This window comes from Cordyceps fumosorosea (genome assembly GCF_001636725.1).
Source record: "Cordyceps fumosorosea ARSEF 2679 chromosome Unknown scaffold_10, whole genome shotgun sequence".
Taxonomy (NCBI): Eukaryota; Fungi; Ascomycota; class Sordariomycetes; order Hypocreales; family Cordycipitaceae; genus Cordyceps; species Cordyceps fumosorosea.
In genome coordinates this window covers 200851-219140 of record NW_017387310.1, presented here as the reverse complement: position 1 = coordinate 219140, position 18290 = coordinate 200851, and the positions used below count along the sequence as shown (strand labels likewise).

The window sequence follows — 18290 nt, the reverse complement described above, 5'->3', positions numbered from 1 at the left end:
GTACACCGTGCTAGCATCCGACAGCTGCAACTTCAACGCCGCCCGACAAGGATTGTTTCGCACGTACAGTCATACCATCCTGCGATCAGTCACCATTTGCCCTGCCCAGCTGCTGTCTCCTCTCGCCAATCAACTCACCAGCCATTATGGCTGACGACTCAGAATACACAGAAACCGACATCTGGGCGTCGCCCCAGCAAACCCTCCCACAGAAAGCACCCAGGACTCCCAAGACACCAAGGACCCCGCGCACGCCAGCCTCAGAAGGCCCCGATCGCGATGCGCTTCTGCGCAAGGAGCTCGAAGGAGTGAAGAATGTCAATGAGGCCATAGAAGGCCTCATTGGTACACTTGAACGCGCCGGGGGCAACATGGATGTATGTCTAGACCCCGCTCAAGCAACCACCCGCCCATTCAACAGTTGACAATCCCGGCATCTAGGTTGTGACGCAGACGGTAAACAACGCCTCTACTCTCCTCAACACATGGACCCGAATCCTTTCCCAGACAGAACACAACCAGCGCCTGATCCTTGACCCCAGGTGGAAAGGCACGACGGAGGACCTTGCCGAACAGGAAGCCGAAGCCCTCCAGCGACAACAAGAGGCCGAGCGCAAGGCGCGCGAGGAGGAGCAGCGACGCGAGGAACTGCGCCGTCGCCGGGAGGAGGAGGAAACGAAACGCAGGCTGGCACCCGGCACCAGGTCCCTCCGTGGCACAGCGAGCACGCGTAGCACAGCCTCCAGCATCCGGGCGAGGGCAGGATCCCGTATCGGTGCTGGCTCTAGCTATTTATCCCACAACACATCCAGCTCTAGCAGTCGTGGAACATCGGGTATCGGGCGAGGAACTGGCACAGTTAGAGGCACCCGGTCACGAGGCACAAGATAGTTGCGCGGAAAGAATCATCTTCAACATCATAGTACATTTATTACAATAGATACCCATGCCCTTGTGGCATTTACTTCTTCGTGAAAAAAGCGCTTAGTTTTTTCATGCCCGTCGTGTTCACTTTTTTCAAGTCCCTGACGCCTCGGCTTTCATTTGCCTTGCGTTTCTTGTCTTCCTCCGCCTTTCTCTTCTTTTCTAGCCGCGCTTCGTCCTCTTCCTCGTCACGCATCCGCTTTTTTGAAAAGTCAGTAGTGGGTCGCGTTGCCATTGCCTCCTTGCGCAGCTTGTCGAGATCCGTGACATATGTGTAGAGCGGCTCAAAGTCTACCTTGCAAGTAGTCTTATCAGCTAGAGACGCTTTCAATCGATCGCCGATAACCTGTGGGATGCAACTGGCACAAATAAAATCAAATGCGACTCGGAGACGCTGGAGCTGAATCACTTCGGTCGATGCTGTCATGGCGGTCGTGACGGCGACATCTTCCTCGGAAAAGGAGGACGCTGCCGTGGACGGCTGCGATATTGCGCTAAAAGTCGACCCCTCGGTCGCAGTACTGAATTGAGACTCGGCTGACTCCGTCTTTGGCGTCGACGTGCCGGATTCCGCATCTTCGAGAGCCGTTGCGACAGCGGCAGCGGATCCAGCGAGGTTGCTTGCGCTGCGCAGCAGGATAGGCGCCTCGAGAGCTTTTTGCACAAACTTCTCCTCGACGCTGATAGGAAGCCCCCCAGAAGCAAAACGGGTAGCTTTAGAAAGTATGACCGAAAAGAGTTTCTCCTCGTTGACCCGGAACATGGTCTCGTCACCGGCGTCGACGCTGTCGCATACCGCGGCTAGTCTCGATTCTAGGAGCGCCTTCGTCTTGGGCCATTGCGCTACCTCAGATAGATTCGACAAATCTTCCGGCAGTTTATGAAGGTAGTCTTCGATTGAGAGAAATAAGCGCTTCTGGTCTGTTGAGGGTTTTGTTGCCTTGGCATCCATCAAAGCAGGCAGTAACAGGAACAAGGGGTCGACTGCCGTCGCGACGAACAAATCCGCGCTGGAGGCCGCCTCTGCGCTCTGAATGATGCCATGCTTCTCCTTTTCGCTGCTAGAAGATGCAATCAGCCAGCTGCGTGGCGCCTTCTTGGGCACAGCGACTTTTGTGAATTCGTAGAGGCCTGTCTCCGGGCAGGCTAGGTATCTCGATGGCCGTCCATTCTGAGGGTGTGGGAGGGAGACAATTCGGGCGTCTGCTGTCGCGGATCGCGGTAGAATAAAGAGTTTAGAAGGCTGTCCCGATTTTGAAGACAAGGCATATTTTGACCTGGAGGTAGAAGTTTCTTTCGGAGTGTCTGCCGCTGCGAGTTTCGAGGATCGCGTGTCTCTCATGATGGAAGCGTCGCGTGGTGGGCCGTGATGCATAAAATTAGGGAGTATGACGAGCCGAAAATTAACCAGAAAAAAGGTGATATAATAATGGCTGAAAAAACGCGAATAGAAAGAATTTTTGGATTGTCAACCGTCGCGTAGACGCTTGTCCTGTGTACCGCCCCGACAGCGTTGAATAGGCAGTTGGCTAAAACGCGCTTTACGCGTCTCCATCCATGCCACCAGCAGCCAGAACAGTGCGGAGCCCCGTTGCAGCGCAGCAAACGAATTGAAGTCAGCGTTGGAAGGGAACGAGCGAAGGGCGCTAAACCTCTTTCCCACCATCAGTCGTTTCACCTAATGCATATTGCTTTGTTTGCGGGCTTTGGCGATTTTTCTATCATTTACAGCATCATCAGTGTCATCGGTAGTAGCTCCCGTGTTTTATTCTTAGTGACTGGATACAGTTACGGGTCCATCTGAGTGTCGATAACCACTACTTTGGCTACGTGCCACCATCATACCCGTTGCGCACCGCAGCCCATATGCAGCCCTGGCCTCAAACACCCTTGCCAGGGCACACCTGCGCCGAGCAAAATGGCTCCAGGTATGTGTACTATCGCGTATTTCCCTGCTTTGATTCTAACTTGACGAAGGTGGCAAAGAACCTGAGCAACAATGGCCCCCACGATCCCCACACGAAGCTCTTCTGAGCACGCCGAAAGGCCGGGAACGATATCGCGAAATGCTCCAAACCTCGCCGAGCCCTTCGCCCTCTCGCGGTAATCGCCTCAACGTTGGTCCACCTTTGTCTGCAAGTGTCGGACTTGGCATCAACGAAGCTAGCGATGACGATGAAGACGACGAGGAGACTCTGCAGTTGAAGCTCCAGGAAATCCAGGCAAAGCTGCGGCTCAAGAAATTACAAAATGCGCGGGGAGGGAAATCCGGTTCTGGAGGCACAAGTGGTGGGAGAAGTGCACTTTCAGCCTCGCCTTCCATCTCCGACCGTCAGCAAATCCCGAAGAGCCCCAGATACAATCATGATGCCATCGAGGTCCCTGCGTCGCCAGTCCGAAAGCTCCAGGCCACGCAACCACAGACATCACCTAGCCGGGTGCTCTTGGGTATCGACAAGGGGCTAACAGCTAAAGATATATCTCTAAAGAGAGCCCCAAGCCATAAACGCCTAAACAGCGCACTGAGCTCGCGATCAGGTGGCAGCTCACTTGCTGCGTCAGCTTCGGAGGCTCCACCAGCTACCACATTTAGTGAGCGTCTCGCAGGCCTAAGAACGGAGGAGGCATTCCGGAAAGAACGGCAAGCTAAGATTCGAAGCGTTCGTTCCAATGCCTTTGGCATTGGAAAGGACGAAATGGATGTTTTCAAGAATGATGCCGTGGAGATTCCAAATGTTCCCTTGGCACCGCCTACGTTTACCCGAGACCAGGTTCTAGGGACCAATAAATCTACCAGTGGTTTTCTAGCGAGAAGTCGCACGATGCCCTCCGGCACGCTCACATACGGCGCAACCGATGGCCGAACGAATGACGCCAGCAAATCTTTAACCCTAGGTCCTACATGTGAGGAAGAGCAACCCTCATATGAGTTATACTCGAGCTTCCACCTGTCTCGAAGAATTCTCCCGCACAACGTCCTCACTCGCGGCGTATCCGGAAAGAAATCATACAACGTCAAAGACTTGCTGTTGAATGTCAAAGCACCGGACTTCAGCTTGCCTGATATCGAACAGGATATTGTCGTGTTTGCTATTCTGGCTAAGAAGTCAGAGCCTCGATCACGTATGCCAAGGGTAGGCAAGAAGGACGAGGACAGAGGCAACTATATGGTCATGACCCTTACCGACTTGGATTTTGAGGTTGATCTTTTTCTATTCGACAGCGGGTTCGAACGATTCTGGAAACTGAGCGAAGGCACAGTTCTTGCCATCTTGAACCCAAACATTATGCCACCGCCGCCAGGCAGACAAGATACAGGGCGCTTCAGTCTCGTTATTAACTCTGACGAAGATACCATTTTGGAAATTGGAATCGCTCGCGATTTGGGATTTTGCAAGTCGGTGAAGAAGGATGGCAATCCCTGTGGATCGTGGGTCAACAAGAAGCGAACAGAGTTTTGTGAATTCCACACAAATCAAGCGGTCAAGAAACAAAAGTCGTCGCGAATAGAAATGAACAGTAGCGGGTTTGGAGGGCCGAATCGCAGCGGGAAGTCAGCTTCTGGGGGTGATGAATGGAGCCCATGGGGCTGGGGCATACGGAAAAGGGAAAAAGAAAAGCCCAAGGAAAGGAAGGATTCCAATGGGAAATTCGATCGGGAGACGGGGACGCATTGGTTCGTATCGCGCTCAATGAGCTCAGCGGACTTGATCGATGGGAAAGACATGAGTCTAGGGGATCGGAAAGAACGAGCTGAGTTCTTGAAGAGGAGTTTGGAGGCAAAGGAAAAGGAGAGAGAAATCATGAATAAGCTTGGGCAAATAGGGAGCGCCGCTGGGCGAGAATACATGAAGCTCACTGGGGCCAAGGCGGCGACATCGGCCCAGGAGGCCGGCGGGAGTGAAATCTCGGCAAGGCCGCCCAGCACAGCAGACTCTGCACAAAGCCTGTTATCCCTAGATTTCCTAAGAGGAAGGGGGGCTGATCGACATATTCACTTGAGCCCAGTCAAGCGGAAACGCAACGACAGCTCGCAGTCTAGCGTCGTGACGACGACTAGTAACGGGTCATCGGCACTCGGCTGGGGCAAGGGTGTCAAGGAGAAGCTGTCGAGTATGAAGGCTGCGGGTGGTGAAGGGCAGCCTCCAAGGACGCGCTCGCCACGCAAGAAGACGCGTTTTGTCACGGAGAGGGGCATTCGCGAGGCTGGGAGAGAGAGCCTGGGTGCGGATCTATCTGCACGGCCGGGTATGGCAGATTTTGATGACGACGAGCTGGAGATTGTTCACTCGTGATACGGATACAGATGGGATTTTCGGAACTGGGAAAGGCTGGGCACGGGTATCAAGGCATTATTCTTTCTCACCAGAAACTGCATCACTGCATCACTGCATCACTGCATCGTTGGAGTAGCGTTTTCAGCATTTGTTTTGGTGTGGCGCCGGAAAGGTCTAGCATTTCTTGTATGATATCTTACGAATAACGCATTTAGAGGAAGCGGCTGCATCGTGTCCATTCAATCGATGAGTGTAGATTACGCACTCAAGAGTTTGTTGATTGATCGATCAAGACCGAGGATTGTGTCAATGAAGATGCCATGGGCCGGCAAGGGCGGTCAGCTGTGGCGCCGGTATGCCGACTTCTGGCGAACATGTTCGGATATTTACAAGAAACGAGACAGGTTTCACAGCATGGACATTCACTGTCCGGTGTCTGCGCAACGTTGGACGCGGTAGAAGCTATGCCTTGTGTCCCGTATACCGGGGCATCACTGTACAGGTCAAACGAGCTGAACACTGGCTGCTGGTCGTTCAGCGGCATTTCAGCGCATGCAGTGACATGGCTCTGACGGAGGGGGATTCCCAAAACCCGTAATTGAGTGTCGCGCAGAGACCTTGTGTGGCAGGCACGTCCCAGACGGCAGGAGCAGGTGAGAGAGGGCCGTTCATCTTCTTGACGAGGCACTCAGACAATGCTCACTTTCCATTTCCATTTCCATTTCCATTTCCATTTCTATCTTCACTTCCATTTTTTACCAAAACAATCACCTCTACATCAACCAGAATCAAGAATATATTTCCTCCAAAATCATGCTACCTCATTATCAATTACTCTTTGCTGCAGCAACGCTGCTGTTAACACGGCTCCCGACGATCACGGCCGCTATCATTGTGACGGGAGTCCCAGTCGCCTCGACAGCACCGACCGTGCCACCCAGACAAAACATTGTTGACCTTTATGCCAAAGGTGGACCGCAATGGTGAGTCTCAAACGAGACTTTCAGCCTCTCCATAGAGCAGAATCTGACTCTGGGTGTCAGGGATCTCTACATCCAGGCGCTCGCATCCATGCAGGCTACAGATATGACGGACCCCGAATCGTACTTTCAAATTTCCGGTATGTATTAGCAGTCATGCAACAGAAAAACAGTACTAATATGGCCTTTTAGCAATACACGGAGCGCCGGCCATGGAATATGACAACACAGGACCAAGGAAAACAGGAGGGGGTTGGGGCGGCTACTGTCCACATGGGGTAAGTCAATACGCTCATGATAGAAGCTCTGAGATATGAATTGACGTTGGCTAGGAGCTGCTTTTTCTCACATGGCACAGACCGTATGTGGTATTATTTGAGGTAAGTGCCGAGCGCCTTGATTGGGGGTTTGGCTCACACCTTGCAGCAAGTACTCGTGAAACGTGCCAAAGAGATCGCCATGAAGTATCCCGAAGAGCACCGTCCGACATACATCGAAGCGGCCGATTCCCTCAGGTCGCCGTTCTGGGATTGGGCTATGGATGGACGCGTGCCAGACAGTACTGTGCCGCAGACGCTGAAGATTACTGTCGCCGAAAATGGGAAACTGACAGCAAAGGACGTGGAAAATCCGCTGAAAACTTTCAACATTCCACAGGCAGTTGTAGACGGGCAATTCGGAGAGTTCGATTCGGAGCATAGAAATCGAGTATACCGATGCAACCAGGAGAATATGACCTATCCGGAGACAGCCAACGAATTCCTCCAGCGCGGCAATTACAAAGCAAGAATGGTATGTGACTGGTTGTGATCTTGACGAAAGCTAAGAACTAATGGAAATAGTACGACACGTTCACCAGGTCGCCCACGTTTTCGCACTTCTCTAGCATGGATACCAGAGGGGAAAGTCTGGAGGCCATTCACGGAGATATCCATTGGGCTGCAGCATGCCAAGGACAATTCGTGTCTGTGGCCCTTACAGGGTTCGATCCTTTGTTGTAAGTGTCTTGTGAAATCTGGCGAAGAAGTGGCTTACATGTTTTTTAGCATGCTGCATCACACCAATGTCGATCGCTTTTGGGCGTACTGGCAAGCTCTGTACCCTGACGATCAGCTTTTCCGTGACGAATACCCTGGATTTGGGCGATGGGCTACACCAGCCAACACGACTATCACGGCAAACTCACCGCTGGAACCTTTTCGACGAAGCGAGACTGAGTTTCACACATCCAATACAGTTCGGTCCATCCATGATTTTGGCTACTCATACCCTGGCTTGGAATTCAGAATCAAGATATCGAAAAACGAGCGTGAGGAAGTGACTCGAAGAATCAACGAACTAAAGCCAAGGTTCTCGAGGGCCTTGAGGGGACGTGAAGCAAACGCAGAGGGGAACAGCCCACGCCCGATGCTGACAAGATACTTTGCTCACCTGAGCGTGGAGGTATCCGAGGTTGAACGCCCATGTTCAATCGAATTGTCCATGAACGGCACGTATGTGGGCAATCTGGTATTGTTGTCGATGCCTGAGTATGGTGTTGTCTATGGCGAGATCCCCTTGGACTCTCTTGACAGCACATTGCAAGGCAAAAGCATTACAGTTGTTGTGGACACGCTTCAGTCGTTTCTGGAGATTGAAATTATCAAAGTAAGTTGCTTTTGTGTGGTCAGAATAGGAGCATTAAGAGTTGTGCTAAGTGAAGAATGCAGGACGACGGGTCGGTTTCTCTGGCACAGGTTCCGAGCCTGGGTATCCAGATTGAAGCAGCTCAGGTTGCAGCGCCACGATCAGAGACAGAGCTTCCGGAATATTCGGGTTCCCAATTTTTCAAAATTAGATTGGGGAGTAGATTATAAAAGCAGATTAGCCTGACCAGCGGGCGTAGCTGTCTGGAGTCCCGGTATGGGTACGGGCCAGCTCAAGCTGTGGCGTCATTGCCACTAATATAAGCTTGTATCATTAGTTTGCTGGGTCTCGTAGACATGGGAAGCTCTGTTTACAAGTATTAGCTAGACCCAGAATAGGAATATCGTTTTATCATCTCCCTGAAGACTTGATACCCAAGCAGAGCGACTTCATGAGCTGCCAGCTGCGGTGGTGGCTGTTTACAATGGTCGATGATGGGAGCAAGTTGGATAAGCTGCACGGGTGGCTAGACCTGGCAAGCGGGAGGGAGTGTTTTGGAGGGGTTAAATGTTACGCAACAAAAATGTGACAGCTATTGGCGGCCGCCTCCGGAAGGGCCAATGGTCAAGTTCGGGGGCGGAGGGCGGCGATACTAGACGGATTGTTAGGTGTGGCGTAAAGGTGACAAGAGGATACATACCAAGATGGCGCCAAGACTGTCAATTCCATGAAAGGTAGTTGATATAATCATCTTACGAAGTGGTTGCACTTGACCAGAGGACTTGGTATGTACTGGTAGACTGGAAATGACCAACTTGCCGGCTGTCGGTGTCGAGCGCCGAGGAGTAAGGAGACTTTTGATGACCAGGATTTGACCGGGCATTGACCTCGACGAGTTCTTGTCCACGTGGTTTGTTCGGGATGGATGCACGCGGCTCTTGCAGCATGGACCACACCGGGTTCAATAGCGGCAGGTCGCTTGGGCCGAGCCGGGCTGGAGGGAGAGAGGGAGCCGGGGGGGGGGACGGAACTAAGGCCAGGTCAGGTCAGGTTAGGTAAGAGTTTCATGGCGGCGCGCGGAAGTCCGGGAAGCTGTCACGGCCGGTTGATGGGCTTGGATGATGTGTGTGGCGGCGCAGGAGAAGAAGGGGGCTTGGGGGTTCCTCTTGTGGAAGCTGTAGAAGCAGAGCCGCAGTTGGCCCCCTTCTCTTGCGAGGCGAGGAAGAGAAGAAGGGTTAACTGGGCCAAGTGTGTGTTTCGATTTGGTAATGACGAGGTGAGAGAATGAAGTGAGGATATTGTAGTGGGGGGTTCACCAGCTTTCTGACTTTTTTTGACTTTCGTCTACCTAGCCACGCCGGTTTATATTGATTTCGTAAAAAGACCCCGTGCAACTTGCTTTCTTTTTTTTTTACAACTTAGTGTTATTTTTTTTTTCTGACCAGATGCCTATTTTGCACTATTATCGGCGATACTAACCGAAAGTAAACTTTGGCAGCCAGCTGGCCGGGTTTTGTGCTATTCTTGGATGTGAAGTAGTGAGATTTAAAGGACTCCAGTGTGGGGTGGGATGTAGCGGACTAGTGGTAAGAAATGGATGAGGGTACGTATCGGTAAAGAAGAAAGGGAAAGGATGAGATGGGAAGTGAATTTGAGATGGCAGGGCTGGCAGAGATCGGGCATGTGATGGATGAATAGACAGACGATGGTTTGGTAAGGCGAAGAAAGAAGGCGGCTGTGCAAGTACATACATGTGCATCTTTGAAACACGCACCCCGCAGAAGATGTGCTGTGCGTGCTGGGCTGAGCTGAGCTGCAACAGGAAATCCGGGGATTTGCATTGGGGGGGTGATGTGTCAGTGTAGTGTGAAGAGGGCAACCATAATAAGAGGTACAATAGAAAGAGACAGAGATACGTGGATGCAAAGTAATGCCCATGATAGCCGAGGCTGCCCGTGCAAAGGCGACGGACGACAACCCCATGTGACTGGTTGTAGTAGGGCCGATTTCCTGACACGCCCTAATTTTTGTTACTGTCTCGACATGATACGTACGTATCAGTATTATTAATAAAAGGCAGAGGAAACAAGGACGTATGTCGAGGCCATCGCGTTAATAACAGGTGACTAACGGCGAGGTTTAATTGTGGTGGGCGATTGGTAGTGTGCATGTCATTGTACGTAATGGGGTGCGCAGGACTGACTCGTCTTTTTGCATTGATGAATCGCAGGGGACTTTTGGGGGGGTCCGGTATTGTGCGGGGAAGTCGGGAATTATTGTTAGTTGCCTGGTAATTACCTGCAGTCCCTTGAGTTCGTTTATTGTTCAACAAGTGAACGATTTCAAGGCTTAACTGCATGTGGCGAATAGAAGGAGCAAGGAAGGATTATTGTACACATTATTAACGGGCAGTTGTCATGGAAAGCAGCGGGCTGATAAAAGACGGCGCTGAGAGTGGCCGTAGATAAGGAACGTGGCTGACTGGGGGCCTTGGCTGTGGGGGTTAGCCTGGTCTCTTGAGCGTTCTAGGTAGGTTGAAAAAGTATCCGTAGGGAAGGGATCAAGGGAAGTGGGAGTTGGGAATTGCATGAGGCGGCTTGTTTTGTTGCAGCCTTGATTAATGGATTTGTCGAGACTGTCTGTTGTTGACAAGTGGTATGACGTGGATGGGGAAAACAAGGAACAGAGACGGCAGTGCAAGTAGTAACTATCCCGATGATGGCTGGAACTGCCGCACTCCTGGTCTACCTACTGGAGGCGGCAACGGCAAAATGAATTCCAACTTGCCAGGGAATAGATTTGTCCTCGCCTGCATGTAATGTCGTCATGTTTGACACTTGACACTCCCATCTTGGAACTACAGTATGTTTGTGAAGCTATACCGGCATGTGCTGTCTTCTACATTTACAGCTTCGTTACTGGACGGACCTCACCAGCCTCTTCAGCGCCACAGCCAAGCCACTTGGCAATCATTGAGCAAGCTTCTCCTCAGGCCACTCTCCCTATTCTCTGTTCATCAATGCATGCATGCATGCACAAGCAAACAAAACACTTCACTCCCTCCAATCGCTCGTCCCATCAACCACATCGGCGCCACCCCATCCCCCCAACCAACAAGAACTATACTATGTATGTACATACTTAGGTACCCTTCTCTATCACCACCACTACCGAATACCGCGACCAAGCACTAATAATAGGCTAGCCCTCCTCCACCGGCTGCCAGTCAACCGACGACGCCAGAGCCAGAGAGGAGCCAGTCCACGCACCGCGCTGCAAACTCCACCGCCAACAGCAGACGGCGGCGGATCGGCAGTGACAAAGGAAGTCGACTAATACCTCTTAATAACAAAACCACTCGTCCGGCCGCCAGGCGGATAGACGGCTTATTAACGACGCCTCTCCTCATTCCGCACCTTGTCCCTCCTAAGCCCAAACAGGTCAACGCTTCGCTCACCTCCGAAACAACGCTCCTCGGCCTGCTATATCCAGCCAGCCAGCCCACCTTCATTTTAGCCTGGTCTGGCCATCCCAGCTGCCCATCCACATTCCCACGCCTTCGCCCACGCCGCCCATAGTGCCTAGTTATGGCTTGATGCTACCCGATGATGCAGGTTGGTTTTTCTCTTCTCTCTTTTTATTACCACGATTGTTCTTCTCACTAGCTGCCTGACTGCCTTGTTACACGGCCGCCACCGTTTCATCAACCTCTACCACAAAGCACTCACAGGCACATGCCGCGGCGTATTATCGGTATCAACACCCGAACCACCAGCCCTCCTCCTTCTACATCCGACTTCTTATATTGCGACTCTGCCCACACCCATTCCGCCCCCGTTGGCTTTCTACTCTTTCTCTCTTTCTCTTTCTCTCCTTCCCTTCATTCCTCTTCCTGTCATCCTTTGAATGATTCATCCTGCATCCTACTCCATCTCCTCATACTTGCCAAGCCCTTCTTCTACTTGACCTCATTTTCCGACTCGTCATTTTCTCCCTCCTGCTGCAACTGATGCTGTCAGCAACCTCCCATCCCCAATCCTCTAGGAAAACAAAATACAAAAAAGAAACACTATAGGCACGCAGAAACACAAAATTGACACTCTTGGTAATCATTTACCGCTGTAATCTCTGTTCCTGTGTGTCAATGCCTTCAGGTCCTCTGTCTCTGCCACATCTTACCACGGGCCATTGTACCCGTCAAGCACATCCTTGCCGCATCTTCTGCCGCTCCGCCTCCTTGAAGTTTGTGCCAAAGAACAATCCGATCCCCAACCGTTAGACAAGCTCGCAACAAAGTCATCGAGCTTCAGCCTCAGCTTCCGGTCTCCCTCAACTCTTGCGAGAGCTTCCGGTCTCTGTACAGGCTGAAAGAGCCGCTCACGTTCACGCACGCGGGCACATTTTCAGCTCCTTCACCGCACTCGGCAGGCAGGCAGGCAGGCAAGCAGGCAGGCCGTCTTGGTTTCAATAGACGAGCAACCCGCCAGCCTCCAAGACACATCCATCCTCCGATACGCTCTTGTTTTGCTTTTCCTCGACCCTGGCTTCTGCCCTCCATGTTAATTATGGCGACCGGCAATACAAGCAAGCCATCCGCGCCCATCAACATCACCCAAAAGAGACCCTCTGCTCAGGCTCAGACGACTTCCTCCGGAGACCACCGCCCACAGTCGAATCGAAGTCGCTTTGAACTCGGCCCTGCCAGCCTACAGGAGAGGGTTGGCTTCGAACCCGTGACCCGGACTTCATCCTCGTTGGCCGTTGCGATGCCATGCCAGGCGTGCCAGCGTTTCGGCTTGCGGTGCGTCACCCGCGACGACAAGGACGGCTGCACGCCCTGCCTCGAGGCCGGCGCCGAGTGCTCTCTGCTCGCCCTGAGCCCCCAGTCCCGTAAGAGAAAGCTGCACGGCGAGCCGTCTGGGGAAGGCACCGTCAAGAGAGGGTAAGTTTGTACAAGCAGGCCCGGATATCTCCATCTCTTTCCAGGCCTATCTAGTCGGCGATTTGCACCGCAGCTAACCACATGTCCAGATTCTCCACGTCGGATCTGCACTCTCGGCGACATACTACCAACAGATATGCCAGAAATACCACCAGCGCCAGTCTCCTCGAAGACTTTGCCAATGTCGGCGGACCGACCAGCCTCGGCCGTACACTGGGTCTGCAGCTCGACCGCCACAGCCTGTACATCGGGCACACGACCGACTTTGAGCCCTCGCTGCTCAACCTCTCCGACTACGACCCCGAGAATGAAAACACCTTCTCACGCGGGTCGCTGCGTAAGGTCAGCGAGGGAAACAACTTCCTCCTCGTCTCGGACAGCACCACGCGCGGCTATGCGCAACAGCAGCAAGACGTCATGGCCGTCGAGGCGCTCGTCGCGCCACATGGCCGCGCCCTCATCGATCTCTTCTTCCAACGCGTGCACCCGGCGTTCCCCATTGTGCAACAGTACGTCTTCATTGAAAAGTACGAGCGAGACTATCAGGAGTTTAGTCCATCGCTGCTCGCTGCCGTCTACTTGCTGGCCATCAACTGGTGGAGTCATAGCCCGGCGCTGGCCGAGCTGCAGCGACCCGATACGGATGCGCTGGAGCGTATTGTGCGTAGCAGTCTAGCTGACTCCATGTGCCGCCCGAAGCTGTCGACGGTCGAGGCCGCGCTGCTGCTCGCGCAGATCCCCGGCAGCGCGCCGTGGGCATCGACGGCGCAGCTCGTCGCCATCAGCCAGGAGCTCGGCCTGCATCTGGATAGCTCCGGCTGGGACATACCGCCCTGGGAGAAGGGCGTTCGCAAGCGCCTCTCCTGGGCCGTCTACATGCAGGACAAATGGGGCGCCCTCATCCACGGTCGACCCTCTCACATTGCCCCGTCCAACTGGGCCGTCCGCGGCCTCACCGTCCACGACTTTCCCGACATTGACCCGGACGAGTGCGATGCCGCACAACAGGACGAGAACGAGACGGGCCGGGTCGTCTTCATGCGCTTCGTCCAGCTCACCACCATCCTGACCGAGATCCTCGACACATTCTACACGCTCGCTGCCATGCACAAGGTCGAGCACGCCGGCGCTCAGGGTGCCCAGATGGTGCTCGCCCAAGCCAAACCCATCCAGCTCAAGCTCAAGGAGTGGTACGCCGATCTGCCCGCATGCGTGCGGCTCGAGTCGCTCTCCGCTTCGAGCGGACGCAGCACTCCCTCCGCTGCCGTCGGGCCCGCCGGGGCCGCCATTCCTGGACAACAACGGCCGCCCTCGGCCAACGTGGGCTACCTACACCTGGCGTACTTTTCCGCCGAGATCTCGCTGCACCGGCGCATCGTTGGGGTGTTGAGCGCCTCACCAACGACGGTCGACTCGTACCTGGAGGACATCTGCCGAAGCGCGGCCAAGGCGCGGCTCATCTCGAGCATGGACTTTGTCAACCGGCTGTCACCGGCGCACCTGCGCGCGTTCTGGTACTTTGCGTCCAAGACGGGCTTCGCGCTCATCGGCACCTTTGGTGCGCTGTTGTGGGCGACGAGCCCTGGCCGCGAAGAGGCCGACTGGTACCGCCGCCGCCTCGCCGAGTACCGCTGGACGCTGTCTGTCAGCGCCAAGCAGCCCGGCCAGCAGGGTCGCTACCTGACGGGCTTCGCGATGGACATGCTGGACACCTCCACCGGCTTGCTGCTGCGCCAGCTGCCGGAGAAGCCGTCCCTGAGCCGGCGCCCGACGGGCGCGATGGACATGACGGGCCGCTCGCTGCCAACTTCGTTTTCGAGCTATGGAGGTAGCAGTGGTGGACTTTCCGTGCAGGGAGGCGGCTTTAGGGGCATGGGCGTCGCAATGAATAGAAGTAGCCCGCAAAGCTTGGACAGCGAGGACGACAGTGCGGTTAGCGATGATGAGGACGATTTGGAGGACGACTATCGTATGGCCTTGTAATTGCACTGATGCTTGAGGGAGGCCTCGGGCGGCATCTCTGGTGAGACTTCTTCAGTTTGACATAACGAGATAGAATGCATTATGAAAATACCCATTTGATTCCCGCGCAGCAAATCTGCCAGACTTGCTTGACAGTGCGCACAGCAGAGAGAGGTAGGGGGCGAGGGGGTGGTGCTTGCTCCAATGCTGAACTGTATATTCTAGGCCACCGGAAATAAATAAAGCAAAAAACCGCCGATTCTTCATCGGCACGCTATCAAACTCCGGTTTTCTCTTGTGCAAGGTCGTCGTCAAACGGCCCCATCACGGAGCTCTCATCAGGGGACGACCCCACCTACAGCTTGCAAAGCACATGAAACGTTCCTTCCGATGGCCCAGACGTCAGAGCGTTCCTTTTTTGTTTCCTCCAACCTGTCCTCCCGCGATCAGATGCTGGACATTTGACGACGCTCTTATCTCCAGCTCGTTTGCGTGCTATTGTATTCGGTTCTTCTTCATCTTGTATTCTAGTCCGACAACCATTGCCAGCATCCGTCCTCGCTCAACAAGCTCCCTGAAGCTCCCTCAATCTCTAACCCGCCCTCCTACTTTGCGTTTACCAATCTGACGAGAGACACAACCCGACACGAACACGCGAAACGATGCCTCGCAAAGCAGCCGCAGCACCTGCTGTTAGCCGCAAGACCGCCTCCTCCGCCGCGGAACCGAGCGTCGCGTCCTCCAAGGCGCAGTACGAGCGGGAGCTGCGCGACCTCGCCAGCAAGGCGCAGACGGACGGCTCGCAGCTCGCCCGGCTGACCGCCCAGTTCCGGCAGGTCCGCAGCGCCGTCACCTTTCTCTTCTTTGCGGGCTTCTTCGCGCACGCGTCGCAGCTCGCGCTCGCGCCCGTCTACGGCAGCATCCCCGCGGCCACGCACCACCCGCGCGTGCTCGCCGCCGCGGCCTTTGCCGGCTGGGCCGGCAACCTGTTCCTCGCGCGCACCCTGGCCCGCGCTGGTGGCGGCCTTTCGGCGGCCCGCCTGCTGCCGGTGGTCGCGCTGTCGGCGCCGCTGGTCCAGGTGCTGCTGGAGCCGCACAGCGCGGCGCTTGGCCCCGGCTGGGGCCCGCTGCTGACGGAGGTGCTAACGGTGGCGCCGGTGGTGTTGTTGGCGGCGGCGTGCGCGGCGGACGCGCTGGAGGGCGTGAGGGTGCCGCTGCTGCCGCGGTTCGTGGCGGACGCGCTGCCGGGGATGGGCTCGTGGGCGCTGTTCGCGGCGTTTGAGGGCCTGGCGCGCGAGTACGTGCTGCGCTTCGCGGGCCGGACGGAGAACGGCCCGGTGGCGGCGGCGGCGACGTTTGCGCTCACCCGCGTCGGCATGCAGCTGTCGCTGGGCGGGCTGATGGCGGCGCTCGCGCCGTCGGCGTGGCTGCTGCTGGCGGCGCCGGCGGTGCTGCACACGGCGGTGCTGAACACGCACGTACCGACGGCGCGCGCGGCCGCGGCGCTCAACGGCACGCTGCAGGCGCACGAATGGCTGCTGGTGGACCGCAAGGAGTCCAACACGGGGTACGTCTCGGTGCTGGAGAGCCGGCGCGGCGGGTTCCGCGTGCTGCGCTGCGACCACAGCCTTCTGGGCGGCGAGTACACGGATGCGGCGGGCGTCACCGGTGGCGTCGTGGCGGAGCCCATCTACGGCGTGTTTGCGATGCTCGAGGCCGTGCGGCTCATCGAGACGGAGACGGCTGTGGCGGACAGCGATGCCAAGGCTCTCGTCATGTAAGTTGTTCTCCCCCATGTCTACCATGTTATGGCTGTTAACTAGGTTCAAAAGTGGCCTCGGCATCGGGACGACGCCGTCAGCCCTGGTGGTGCACGGCGTCGACACGACGGTCGTCGAGATCGACCCCGTGGTGCACGCGTTTGCAAAGAAGTACTTTCACCTGCGCGAGAACAACGAACCCGTGCTGGCAGATGCTGGCCGGTACACGAAGAAGCTGGCGGACGACCCGGCGGGCAAGCGCTTCGACTACATCGTGCACGACGTCTTTACGGGCGGTGCCGAGCCCGTGGAACTCTTCACGCTCGAGTTCCTGCAGCAACTTCGCGCGCTCCTCACACCTCACGGAGCCATTGCCATTGTGAGATGCCCTCTCCCATACCTGACTTCCTCTCCCGACGCCAAATGCTGACCCTCTACACCTGCAGAACTACGCCGGCGACCTCGCGCTGCCCGGCCCGCGCGCCATCGTCCGCACCATTGGCGCCGTGTTCCCCGCCTGCCGCATCTTCCGCGAGTTCCCTCCCGACACGGAGTCCATCGCGGCCCACGGCGGCTCCGACTTCACCAATATGGTCATCTTCTGCAAGACGACGCCCGGCGCGCTGACGTTCCGCAAGGCCACCGACGCGGACAGGCTGAACAGCTTCGCGCGCCGCGAGTTCCTGGAGCCGACGCACGAGGTGCAGGCCGCCGAGTACCTGGCTGCGGACGCCGAGCAGCAGGGGCAGACCCTCCTCCTCAGGGCCAACGACACGGACATTGTGACGCAATCGCACAAGACGAGCGCGCGCGGCCACTGGTCGATCATGAGGACGGTGCTGCCGGGCGTGGTGTGGGAGAAGTGGTAGATGTGTAGGGAGAGATTTTCTATATAATTTGTATATACATTGCATGTACGTCAAGCCAACGGCCAACCGGTTTCGTCTCTCTCTCTTTTCATTATATACTATCGTCTTTGTTTCTACTTTTTCTGCGCGTTGATGGCATTCACCGCATACTCGCCATTCTCCTTGGTCGTCTCCCTCGCGTAGTCCGTAATGTACGCCGGCGGCTCCTTAACCCTGTTGTACGACGACGGGACCGGCTCGCCAAACACCTGGTGGACCGGCACCACGCCCGTCCACACCTCCCCCCTTAGGCGCTCATCCTCCATATCATGCTTATCATCCCCCGTCTCGCCGTCCCTCGCCTTCAAGCTGCCCGAGACGACGCGCACGCGCAGCACCGACGTGCTCTGCAGCTCCGCCTGCGTCGGGGGCAGCCGGGCGCCCTCCCACCTGCCCGGCACCACGCCGTCGGTCAGCAGCTTGAGCGCGTACAGCTTCTCCTCCGGGTCGGTGACGAGCGCGGCGTGGCCGAAGAGCACGACGGAGCGGTAGTTGTAGCTGGAGTTGAACGCGGAGAGGGAGAGGACGAGGCCGTCGACGTGGGCGGCGGACACGCAGACGGGGATGCCCTCGCCGGAGGAGGAGGAGGAGGAGGAGGAGGAAGCGGTGTTGAACATGCGGCCGGAGACATAGCCGTGGACGTAGAGGTCGAGGGGGTCGCCGAGGGAGGCGGAGGGCCGGGCGAAGGAGCCCATCTGGCCGATCATGGGGAGGGTCACGGGGAAGGGCGAGTCCGGGACGGTCATGGAGAGGTGGATGAGGGGCGAGGCGTTGACGAGCGCGTGGATGCGCTCGAGGGCGTAGACGCCGCGCTCGCCGTGGCGCTTGACCTTGTTGAGGGCGTCTTTGGGGTATTCGAGGTTGTGGCGGCCCATTGTGAGTAGCTGAGATGATGGCCAAAAAAAAAAAAA

General features: G+C 55.9%; 7 protein-coding genes across 7 annotated transcripts; 5 read left to right on the top strand and 2 right to left on the bottom strand.

The window, feature by feature from the left end:
• Nucleotides 1–146: 146 nt before the first annotated feature.
• Nucleotides 147–891, top strand: ISF_04559 (DASH complex, subunit Duo1; the record flags this gene model as incomplete). Its single annotated transcript, XM_018848165.1, has 2 exons — nucleotides 147–377; nucleotides 442–891. 2 exons carry the CDS (start codon nucleotides 147–149, stop codon nucleotides 889–891), a joined length of 681 nt encoding a protein of 226 aa, XP_018704499.1.
• A 70-nt stretch (nucleotides 892–961) lies between these two features.
• ISF_04558 (Ribonuclease H2, subunit B) lies at nucleotides 962–2266 on the bottom strand (the record flags this gene model as incomplete). The annotated part of the gene is made up of 1 exon (XM_018848164.1): nucleotides 962–2266. One exon carries the CDS (start codon nucleotides 2264–2266, stop codon nucleotides 962–964), a length of 1305 nt encoding a protein of 434 aa, XP_018704498.1.
• Nucleotides 2267–2842: 576 nt separating this feature from the next.
• ISF_04557 (Zinc finger, Mcm10/DnaG-type) lies at nucleotides 2843–5219 on the top strand (the record flags this gene model as incomplete). Its single annotated transcript, XM_018848163.1, has 2 exons — nucleotides 2843–2852; nucleotides 2902–5219. The coding sequence occupies 2 exons, from the start codon at nucleotides 2843–2845 to the stop codon at nucleotides 5217–5219; spliced, it is 2328 nt and encodes a 775-aa protein (XP_018704497.1).
• A 795-nt stretch (nucleotides 5220–6014) lies between these two features.
• Nucleotides 6015–7067, top strand: ISF_04556 (putative domain, di-copper centre; the record flags this gene model as incomplete). Its single annotated transcript, XM_018848162.1, has 6 exons — nucleotides 6015–6184; nucleotides 6245–6321; nucleotides 6374–6459; nucleotides 6514–6561; nucleotides 6608–6973; nucleotides 7041–7067. The coding sequence occupies 6 exons, from the start codon at nucleotides 6015–6017 to the stop codon at nucleotides 7065–7067; spliced, it is 774 nt and encodes a 257-aa protein (XP_018704496.1).
• A 5305-nt stretch (nucleotides 7068–12372) lies between these two features.
• On the top strand, nucleotides 12373–14732 carry ISF_04555 (nitrogen regulatory protein OTam; the record flags this gene model as incomplete). The annotated part of the gene is made up of 2 exons (XM_018848161.1): nucleotides 12373–12749; nucleotides 12839–14732. The coding sequence occupies 2 exons, from the start codon at nucleotides 12373–12375 to the stop codon at nucleotides 14730–14732; spliced, it is 2271 nt and encodes a 756-aa protein (XP_018704495.1).
• A 641-nt stretch (nucleotides 14733–15373) lies between these two features.
• Nucleotides 15374–17340, top strand: ISF_04554 (spermine/spermidine synthase; the record flags this gene model as incomplete). Its single annotated transcript, XM_018848160.1, has 3 exons — nucleotides 15374–16488; nucleotides 16544–16850; nucleotides 16918–17340. The coding sequence occupies 3 exons, from the start codon at nucleotides 15374–15376 to the stop codon at nucleotides 17338–17340; spliced, it is 1845 nt and encodes a 614-aa protein (XP_018704494.1).
• A 113-nt stretch (nucleotides 17341–17453) lies between these two features.
• Nucleotides 17454–18254, bottom strand: ISF_04553 (FMN-binding split barrel; the record flags this gene model as incomplete). Its single annotated transcript, XM_018848159.1, has 1 exon — nucleotides 17454–18254. One exon carries the CDS (start codon nucleotides 18252–18254, stop codon nucleotides 17454–17456), a length of 801 nt encoding a protein of 266 aa, XP_018704493.1.
• Between the last annotated feature and the right edge of the window lie 36 nt (nucleotides 18255–18290).